This window comes from Lactuca virosa, chromosome 1, assembly GCF_052849685.1.
Source record: "Lactuca virosa cultivar CGN04683 chromosome 1, Lactuca_virosa_CGN04683_v6, whole genome shotgun sequence".
In the NCBI taxonomy this organism is placed as follows: Eukaryota; Viridiplantae; Streptophyta; class Magnoliopsida; order Asterales; family Asteraceae; genus Lactuca; species Lactuca virosa.
In genome coordinates this window covers 91,033,283-91,044,918 of record NC_136426.1, presented here as the reverse complement: position 1 = coordinate 91,044,918, position 11,636 = coordinate 91,033,283, and the positions used below count along the sequence as shown (strand labels likewise).

Genomic DNA, 11,636 nt, shown 5'->3' with positions numbered 1-11,636 from the left:
ATCAAGTAACTTATTAAGGGGGTATTACAAGCTTGTCGATGTTGAATTTGGAATAAGTTTGCTCATTTTTTTTCAGATTCTAAATCTTAAGTTAATTGCGGTTGGGCTTTCCATAATTTGGCTCTTCTTAGGATACTTTTGACCGTTTGGGGATTATAGCTATTAAGGAAAGGAGACAAGCTTTACCTGCCGGGGTAGACTGGAATTTCACTTTTCAATCGAACAATATAAATTTTCAGGTTTGTCTCATTTGATATATTGAAATGGTAATAACTTTTTTTTGAAGGCTACTCATATGCAACAATGCACACTCTACTTCTGCCGTAGTGGCACCAATTAATGTACTCATTTGCCTCTTAGTTTACATAATAACAAGTGGGCTTTGTTGCACAACATGTTTTTAAATCCACAAATAAATAAGATGCCGTTTCCAAAAAAAACAAATAAATAACAAGTTATTATTAACATTCATCGAGTTAAGCATTTTTATTTTGTTAGTACAGCCTTGCATAAATGATTAGTAATATTTTTCATGTCTATGTGGACTTGAATGCAGCCTACATAATGCATAATGCAGATATGTGGAATGAAGCCCTGAATATGCAGCTTGGGACATAAGTAAAAAATAGCAAATCTTGAGCTTCATTTTTTACATACATAAGTTCGTTCTTGAATATAAATTTCGCAATGACAATTGTATATTAACACCAACACCCCCTGTATATATTTTGATGGGTTTTTTCTTTTCCAATGATTATATATATTTTGATGGGTTTTTCTTTTCCATTGATTATATGTATATACGGTCACAAATCAGTCTTGATATATTTAATTTTTGATTAGATATATTTTTTGATTATATGTTCTAATCTACCTTAGAACATGATATGTTTCATTTTTTATTTTATGAAATTTAGTTCAAAGTTGTAATGTTATTTTATTTTTGTTACTTTTTTTAAATATATTTGTTATATACACCTTTCGTCCGCAACGAGATTTAAACCCTCGATCTTTAGATGAGGGACACTTATCTGTCAACTTCTGTGTCTCTTGGTAAATATAATATGTAACGACGTAAATTTTAAAACAATTTTTCATTTTTCAACATAATAAAACTCATATAATATTCTCGAAATCTCATGTATCAAATGTCATCATAATAAAACATATCCCAGAATCTCAAACATAATCATCTGCCAGTGTGTACAAATCATGCCGGCGTCTTCCCGCAATCCTCGCTGGTACCTGAAACACATATCACATAACACGGTAAGCATAAATGCTTAGTGAGTTCCCCAAAATACCACATACAACACTTAAGCCACTCGAGGCTATGACTCGGTATGACCCTCCGGTCAATGTGTCTCGGCGGGACCCTCCAGTCCCGTAGCTCGTTGGACCCTCCAGTCCGGTCTAGCTCGTTGGACCCTCTGGTCCGGTCTAAATCGTTGGACCCTCTGGTCCGGTCTAAATCGTAGGACCCTCTGGTCCGGTCTATATAACACATAGCATACATATATCACAATACACATAAACTCAACATACACATAACACATAAGACCCTCCGGTCTGCACATAGTTACCACTCTAGGTAATGTATAGTGAGAAGACTCACCTCGGGTAATCTCGGAAAGTCTCGAACTCGAATATCTGATCTAGCCTCCGCCTAATCACATAAAGTAATTATCTCTAATTAATACGACTCTCAAAGGCTAGACTAGTCCCTCCCTATATTCTCTCAGAAGGGGAAAAGACCATTTTACCCCTCCAATGGTCCAATGTCCAAATGTTGACCAAACCCTAAAAGTCAACCATAGTCAATGGTCCAACTTTGACCAGACTCGTCGAGTGCACTCGGGTGACTCGGCGAGTCCATGCGTGTCCTCTGAATCCTCCTAAGGCCTCACTCGACTCGTCGAGTTAACCTTTTTCTCGACGGGTTACCACTGATCACGAATCGTGGTGCAACACGATCCGACTCGTCGAGTCCGCTCATGGACTCGACGAGTTTCTTCCATGAGAATGCTCAAACGACCTTCTGAGGTCAGATCTGTTTCTCTAACCTATAGATCTGGCCTTCTAACACTCAAAAGTTACGTAAAGGTCCAAACTTTATGCTCATGCAACACTCATATGGCTCTATTTGATGAATTAGCCCTAATATGACAACCATGATCCAAAACCCAAAAAGGGACTGCATAAAGCTGGATGCTTAGGGCTCTCTGGACCTCTCAAGGTCCAGATCTAAGGTCTATTTCACATTGGGACCTCTCATGCTCTTATTCCAACTCAAGAAAGGGTAAAGAAACCCTTGATTCAAGAAACCTACACAATAAGGAAGAAAAGGGCCGAATTGCTACCTTAAAGTGAAGCCTCCTTGCTTGAAAGTCTCAGAACAACAACCTCCTTTGGTCCTTCTTGCTGGATCACTTCTCCTCCTTAGCAAAATCACAACAAATGGTTCAAGATGGCTCTCTCTCTCTCACTACACACACTCAAATATGCTAGGGTTCTTTTCTCTGAAAGGGTGGCCGCAAATGAAGGCCATAAGGACCCTTAAATAGGGCACAGACCCAAAGATTTAGGGTTTCAGTCCACAACGCGGACTCGTCGATTCGACCCTCCGACTCGTCGAGTTCACTCATTAATCCTAGTCAGCAGACGCGATCCTATTCGATGAGTCTAGGCGTCAACTCGTCGAGTCCCTCTCCTTGACTCAAAAATAAACACTCAATTTATGATACCTGGAAATCCGGATGTTACATAATAAGGGAAATCTACTTCTACTTATTCTAATAAATGAAACCTAAAAATGTCACATGTCCATTTTTTAGCATTCCCTTTTGACACGTGGCAATTTTCTATGATTTTTACCATTTTCTCTTTTTTTGGTAACAAATCAACTTCAATTAAAATTTTGAAAATACAAAATCTTATTCATAAAAACATTTTCGAAATTTATAGTAAAATATTATGTTTGTTTTACGTAACAAATTTATTCAGAAATCAGAATTATTTACTATCAATAATACGTTAAATTTTTTTGGCATTTATTATATTTTTATCAATTTATTTATATAATAATTTTAAACAAGCTACCGTGGTTTCCACAGGTTATAACCTAATAGACTTATTAAGGTAATTAAATTTCGGTTTGTTCACATTTGAGTAACTATCTTTTTTTATACACATTTAGGTAAGGAACTTTTTGGAAGTGTTCACATATGACCATTATAATCGGCTGTAGCAGGTTACATCCGGTCATAATTGTCATATGTGAATATTTACAACAAGTTCGTTACCTAGATGTGTACAAAAAAGTTAGTTATCTAGATGTGAACAAATCGAAAAGGTAAGAGTAAGTTACACGAATGGCCCCTGTGGTTTGGGTAATTTGTGCGTTTGGTCCCTAACTTATTTTTAAACTCGGATGATCCCTACTATTTATTTTTGTTGTGCGTTTGGTCACTGTCTTGCCTCAAAAAACTATTGTGCTCTTTTTAATTTATTTTTTAATTAATTTTCTTATTTATGTGATTATTTTTTATATATTTAAAAAAATTAATAGACCACACATATCTGTATCTCCTCACCCTAAACCCGAAACCGTATTTGATAAATTTAAGTTGGGTACCGCAGTTACCGTGCCATCTTTCATTCTCCTCAACTTCCATTTCCTTTCCATCTTTAGTGACATCGACGTCTTCACCATCCTTTTTTTTTCGGTTCTTCAACTCTGGCGAACCAACACTACAACCCACTGTCTCTTCATTGAATTTTCCACCATCACAACCCAATAGAAGGGTTGTGGTGTTGATTCGCTGTAGTTGAAAGACCGAAAAAAAGGATGGTGAAGACGTCGACGTCACTAAAGATCAAGATTGTAAAAATCGTTCGACGGTAGTTCGACGGTCGACTGGTGTTAAGGGATTAATCGGACTAGGCGGAGATTAACCGGGGACCATAGATTATGAATAAAATATTAAAATTAATCAAAGATTAATATTTTAAGAAAAATAAGTATTTCAAAATCAGAAAATAAGAGAATTTGTAATTTGAAAGTTTGAAAATACGAAAATATGAACATTTTGGTATAATATTTGAAATTTTGAAATTTGGAAATTTGAAAATTTTGGAGTGAAAAAAATTAATTTTTTGAATTTTTTAAAAACTTTTTTTGACTTTTTTTTACTTTTGTTGACCGATTAATCTCGCCAAAACCGATTAATCCATAATTTCCGTCAAACACACTAATCCTAGTCGGTTGGAGAATGTCAAACGATTAATCCACGATTAATGTTGATTTCTGCAATAATGCTAAAGATAGAAAAGAAATAGAAGTTGAAGAGGATGAAAGATGTGATGGTAATTGGTGGGACTCAACTTAAATTTCTCAAATGTGGTTTCAGGTTTAGAGTGAGGAGATACAGATATATAAGATCTATTAATTTTTTTTAATATATAAAATACATAAATAAGAAAATTAATTAAAAAATAAATTAAAAATGACACAATAGTCTTTTGAGGTAAGACAATGACCAAACGCACAACAAAAATAAACAGTAGAGATTATCCGAGTTAAAAAATAAATTAGGGACCAAACGCACAGATTACCCAAACCACAAGGACCATTCGTGTAATTTACTCTTACCTTTTCGGTATGTTCGCATCTGGGTAACTATTTTTTTTTGTACACATCTAGGTAACAAACTTTTTGGGAGTGTTCACATATGACCATTATGACCGGATGTAACCTGCTACAGCCGGTCATAATGGTCATATGTGAACACTTCCAAAAAATTTGTTACCTACGTGTGTAAAGAAAAGAAAAATAGTTATTCAGATGTGAAAAAACTGAAAAATTAATTACATTAATAAGTCTATTTCTCATATAATTAAGTATAATGCACTTATGAGTAAAAGGTTTATACAACTTATATCCGCAATTGATCCCAAGTAATGAGATTTCAAATATAACCATCAAACTCCTTACTTCACAATTTATCTTCCGCTTCTATTATGTCTAATTATTATAACATTATGTATATATATGATTACTTAGCAAGGACTTGAACTTGAGATTCCCATCTTTTCGACATTTTGGTATTCGTACAACCATGAACATACAATGTAATATCCAAAGTTGATCAACCCAAGAATAGTCAGCACCCAATACACATTATCCATCCTCCCATCATTAATCCCATCAGGTAACCACCCCGTTGTCTTCCTCATAAACCCAACCACCGCAGTCCCCAAATAAAACGCTATTCCAATAAACATGGCCACCATTGCAGCAGCTGTGCTCTTCATCGACTTAGGAAACTCTTGGTAATACAACGACACATTACCCGGGAAATGAAATGCTTCACCAACACCAACAACCACAAGCTGTGGAACCATCCAAAACACGGACATTGGCACGACCGAATTCCCGTGTATGTCATGTGATCGAGCCATAGCAAGCCGTTTTGACTCAACCAGTGCAGAAATGGCCATGCTTGACACAGTCAGAGCATGGCCCACCCCTATGCGTTGTAGGGGTGTGAGGGAGGTGTTTGTAAGTTTTTGGTATGTGGGAAGAAGGAAACGGTCGATGAGGGCGAGAGAGATGGAAGTTGAAAGCATAACGAAGACCATCATGGTTCCTGCTGAAATTTGGAAAGTGGGACCCAAGTGACGATCCATGGCTAGAGCTTGGAGGACTATCACGCTCATTTGGATGGCTATAGGGGTGCATAAGAGAATACCAGTTGACCAGAGTGGGGAGATTCTGATTAGGGTTTTCAGATCTTCGACTTGTTGTAGTGTACATAGGTTCCATGGTTTGTTGATGGTGTCCCCTTGGGTTATTAGAGCTGCATGGTTTAGGAACCTGTTTCATTTTTAATCATTAATTAGCATATTTCGAAGATTAGTACTTAGTATATCAATAATTACCACATTTTCAATGTTATTACAAAATGTCCATCTACTCCGCGAATTTGTAAGTTACATTTTTAATATATGAAAGACTTTTTCTCATATGATTTCGTTATTGAACAAGATAAGACCGGATATAAATTTAAGTTTAAAAAATTGAAGAAGAACATTGAAAAAATATAGAATCGAAAGACATGCATGGGTTTCGTTTTAAGTTCTGACTTCTGATTGCATTTGATTGTTTGGTTTTGGAAATTTGGTCCACCCTCGCACTCCTGCATTATGCAATAATTGTGATGTGCATCTTGAGTTACATATGCACTAATCATTCATACATGCTTTGCTTTAATGCCAAGTATCTCTCACTTATCATGATGCCTAAAACCGGAAAATATAAAGGTGACACTGATTCATGTACCATTGATATGTCCTTTTAAACATTATCTACAAGATACTTGAAAGACATTTAAGTATTATGTAATTTATTTTGTAAGAACTTTGGATATTATATTATTTTTATTAAGTTGTCTTTCAATTTCTGTGATATTAATGAGAGGAGGATTCTTATTTTTAATGTCCCGTTAAATACCAAAACATATTGTGTTGATGTTGCGTGTAAAACTAGATAAAATTGGCATTATATTTTTATGATTAGTATAAAGATCAACAAGATTATTAGTTAAACATTTATTTCTTTTATGACCATGTTAGTTATATTAGATTGCTTAATAACAAAATCAACAACTGTGAAAAATAAATTTTGATCCAAAAGACCAAGAGAATAATACTTTTTTAAAGCGTAAAAAAGTTTATGGAAGATTTATATTAGATTAATTGATTGAAATTAGAACAATATAATTTAATTGAAACAAAATGAATAAGCTTTCCGATAATTAATCATTGGTAGGTAGGCTTACTACTTTGTTGGTCTTTCTTGATTACCATATTTGGGAAATTGGTTGGTGGGTTCAACTTGCTATTTCTTTATTATTACCCACTAAAAGTTACAAAGTTAAGTTGGCTTCATTCGGAAATGTTCATCACACCAAATTATTAGATGACAAAAAAAAAACTTTTAAAAGTATGTGTATCAAATAAATTATAGTATTTGAATATTTAAAAGGCTATAATATACAATTTAAATGCTCAATTGGGTTTATTTAAAGCTTTACGAAACAATATATGATAGAGTAATTTTTGTCATCTTTTTATTGGTATAACGTAACAATTTACCAAATATCATCAAACAACGAACTTCCGTGTAATAAATAAATATTACCAATATAACTTTGGACTTTTGTATGTTAGTTATGATCATGTTTTTTCAAAAACAAAAATTATTGTTAGGAGAATCATGAATCTTAATTTGTCTTCATCTATATACATTTTCATATTTCATTATTAAATAAATAAATAAACTTGTAGAAACTTACTTGAAGCTATTTGTTGGGGTTGTTCTAACCGATTTTGTTCCTCCATCTCGTTGCTCTTGACAATAATCCTCACTCTTAAGTGACAACAAAACTTTCCTTTTACGGAAAGCTGCAACCACAACACAAGCCAATCCAGTAAACGGACTGGTTTGTGGCTTCAGTAGCCGATAATTACGTCTTCCCACCACAAAAATCACTAAACCAATCAAATTAGCCGCAACACATAAACCGTATCCCAATCCCCAACTCACATTGTCTTCAACATAAATAATCCCCACAACACTAACAAGTGTCCCGGCATACATAGTAAAAAAGTGCCAATTGAAGAAAACCCCTTGATCTTTAGGGTTATCGAATTGATCTGCTCCCATTGTTGCTAACGTGAATCGTGTACCTGCGAGCCCAATGCTCGAAAGAGCTAGGCTCATGTACAGTATCGCGAGTTGACTTTTTGATGGGTCCATGCAAAGGTTCGACCCGTTTTCACATGGTGCGGGCTTTAACGAGTCGAGTGTTGCAGTTAGGGTTAGTAGCAGTATGCCCGCCAAAGATATAAGAGATGAAACCGAAATTATTGAGAATGAGCCAAAAAATGAGTCCGCGAGTATGGCTCCTAAGATTGGGAATAGGGTGGTGCAACCATTGACTATGTTTGCAATTTGAGCAGCATCGATGCTTTTGATGTTAAATTCATTGATTAGGTACACGATAATATTATTTGCCCATCCTCCCGCTGCTAGAGTCAAACCAGCCATGGTTGCTATATTTAGATGGCAAAAAATGGTTTTGTGTTATGATTTTAATTAAAGAGACTTGGATTTAAAACTAGAAGTTAAACAAAAGAAGAAGAACATATACCTATAAGAAAAGGGAAGGTGATCCAGCCACCTTTAGATGGTTTTGGTTCTGCATCCATTGCTGCAAAATTTGTGTTTGAGGAAATAAACATGCGTATGTTATTTTGGGGTTAATATAGCAAATGGGACTATGGACCCCATAAAGGTAGGGTCATAAAGTCATGCGTATGTTATTTTGTTTTAGTTAGAAAACCTATCATCGACAGCTAAGTATTAATGTATTATTATTAAGGGGGTGTTTTGTTATCCAAACTTGGACTACAATGTCTTGAATTAATTTTATAATAATGAATTAGGTTCATGTTGAAATTTTCTAAACAACTATTTGCTATGTATTTATTTGATCACTATATTTTCTTTGAGACCCAAAATCATTAAATGCTGCTGTATTTGTATCCATTATATGATATGGCCTTGTATAGTTTCACGATACTTGGCCAAAAAAATTATATAAAATTGCAAGAATTTTATTTTTATTACGTATTTGGTCTCAATATATTTACAAATTTTTTGTTCTTTTTAATATTTTTTGTTTTATATTTTTTACCAATTTGTATTATTTGGATTTTGGACCAATTATCGGCTAAATCCAAAACATGTGTATACATTTTCATGTAGGTGTCAATAAAATAAAAAATTTATGAAGTAATTTATATTATATGTACATTTAGCCATGATCACTTGGTAAAGACAATGATTCCCCATATGAGAGTTCCTAAGTTCTAATCTTGGAGGCTTTAATTAGGGGTGATCATAAGAAAGATAATGTTGTGACGTGCTAGCATTTCACCATAGGTGAGCCCCCTCCCTCGTATCCTTGCCGATCGGGGAAATCGTAGTGGATAGTTGTGCAACCCATATATTAAAACAAATATAAAGTAAACTCATGTTTTTTGTGATGCTAATGTCATTGTTGATTTTTCTTATAAATTCAAATCTTTGAAATTTTTAGTGAAAATTTTATTATTGAAATGTTTTATCATAAACAATTTTTATAAAAAAAGAAGTTAGGGCGAATTTATTAAAAAAAGGACAAAATTCATGACAAAAAATAAAATTTGAGCCAATTTTTTTTTCAAAAGTTGCTAAGGATCGGTAACATATGGTAAGGGATGACAATGGATACAAATTTGAAATTAAATGACATTAGGTCTCAAAAAGTTTCATGACCAAATATATTACGAAACAAATGAACTTTGGTGATAAATGGTGAGACTAGATTATGGGATGTTTAACCTTCGCGAGAGCATCAATACTTGTGAATAGCTCACTCACCAGCATAGCATAGGAGTTCAATATCAAGAAAGAAGTGACTCAAGGTGATCCGGTTTCCTTTTTCTATTCATCATTATAATGGAAGCTTTAAGTGTGTTCGTATGAAAACGGCTTATGATGTTCACATCTTCAAAGGTATTACCTTCCTTTGAATGGTCCGACACTTTCACAAATCATACCTATTGTATACCAATGAGGTAACCTTTATAGGAGAAGGCATGGTTAGTATTTTGAACCTCAAAAGATTGCTTCGATGTTTCATGTGGCATCCGGGCTAAAAGTAAACCTACACAAAAGCAAGATATATGGAGTTGTTGTCGAAAATGGTGATATACTTTGTATGGCCAATTTTCTTAAATATAGGCATGCCTCATTTCCATTCATTTACCTTAGCGTTCCAATTGGTGCCAAAATGAAATTAGCTAAGAATTTAGAATCGGTTGTTAAGAAATTTAAATGTAGGTTAAGCCATTGGAGAGAGAAAAAACTTTCTTTCGGATGGAGGTTAACCTTGATCAAATTGGTGTTGGAAAAGCTCCCACAGCATTACTTATTAATATATTTTAATGAGAACAGTTACATCTTCATATATTAAATATTCTAGCAAGTTACTAGAATGTTGAAAAAATAACAATTACAACGGATTAAAAAACCAAACATTCCAAACTACAATAGAGTTGGTGTAACACCCCAAATTCAGAAGGTCAAGAAAGGAAAGGAAAAACCCTAAGTCAATGAGTCAACTCGTCGAGTCCAAGGAAGAACTCGACGAGTCGGAGCGAGTTCCATGTCGCGGATTAAGTGGCCGACTCGGCGAGTCGGGGGACTGACTCGGCGAGTCTGGTCTGGGTTGGGAAACCCTAAAATCGGGTCCTTGTGCCCTATTTAAGGAACTCATTCCCCTCCCCTCAGCCCCATTTGTAGCCTCCACTGTCCAGAACCTAACCCCCGAAACCCTAGTGTTCTCCTTGAGTTTGTGAGCCATTTGTGAGTAATTTTAGAAGCTCTTGAAGACTAGAAGAAGGAGAATGAGTTGGAGGACTTAAGGAGAAGTTGTAGATCCAGAAGTAGCTCCTCATCCTCATAATTTTCTAGTAATCAAGTTCCTACCTTGACCTATGGTTTCTTAGATCTCCTTATGTCCCTTTTATGAGAGTTATGGTCCATGGAGCTTGACCTTTGGGACAAGGACGTCCCAAGCAGAGATCTGGGCACTCTTGAGCTTGAGAAGCTCAGGGTTGCCAGCATTATCCTGTTAGGGCTCCATTTTATGGCTTAGACCTTCATCTTGGCTTGGATTAAGTGTTCTAGCTTTGTAGCACCTTGCATGAACATAAAGTTAGCAACTTTACGTGTGATGCTAGCCTTAGGAGTCCAGATCTATGAGTTGGAAGTGTTGGAATGATTGTAATCGACTAAATGGAGATGACACAAAGAGGACTCGGCGAGTCGATTCATGGACTCGGTGATTCGGGTCACAAACCCTAATCTCTTCTGGATGTGAGTCGAATCAGTAAGTCGAGGTGGTGACTCAGTGGGTCGGACAGGACTAGGACTCGAAGGTTGAAAGGACTCGACGAGTCATGGGGTGACTCGGCGAGTCGAGTCGCGAGTTGTAGGGTTTCTGAGTTTATGAACTCGGCGAGTAGGGTCAACCTGGAAGGTTGACTTTAACCAGGACTTTGACCTTGAGCATGACTTTTTCATTGGCCAGAGTTGACTTAGTTTGACTCCTGGAGGGCATTCTGGGACTAAGTGTTATATTGGTATTGGTAGCTCGGGGAGCTAGAGGAGCAGCGATTCGGGGAGTTGCCAGATAGCAGTCAGAAGGGTATCAGCAAGAGCTTCAGCAGTACAAGGTGAGTTTCCTCCTTTAGGAACGGGCCTACGGCCACAATGTCGGCCCGTTTAGATGATAGTAGTTCCGGATTTCGATCCAATGTCGGGGGTTAGCCCGATGCAGTTTATATGTTCCGGACTTCGGTCCGATGCCGGGGCGGTCCCGGGAAGCAGTTATGTATGCCTGATGTCTTTGTGATTCATGCATGTTATGTTATGTTAGGTTATGTGTTATATGTTCTGGAGTCCGGTCCGATGTCGGGCAAGCCCGATGCAGTATATGCGATTATGTTATATGTTATGTGTTAAG

The 11,636-nt window shown here is 36.0% G+C and overlaps 1 protein-coding gene across 1 annotated transcript; it reads right to left on the bottom strand.

Moving 5' to 3' along the window:
- Positions 1–4,866: 4,866 nt before the first annotated feature.
- LOC145150922 (protein NRT1/ PTR FAMILY 2.7-like) lies at positions 4,867–8,320 on the bottom strand. The gene is made up of 3 exons (XM_079075305.1): positions 8,214–8,320; positions 7,356–8,115; positions 4,867–5,875 (listed from the first exon to the last, which is right to left on the bottom strand). The coding sequence occupies exons 1-3, from the start codon at positions 8,302–8,304 to the stop codon at positions 5,059–5,061; spliced, it is 1,668 nt and encodes a 555-aa protein (XP_078931431.1). The 5' UTR covers positions 8,305–8,320; the 3' UTR covers positions 4,867–5,058.
- Positions 8,321–11,636: the final 3,316 nt, after the last annotated feature.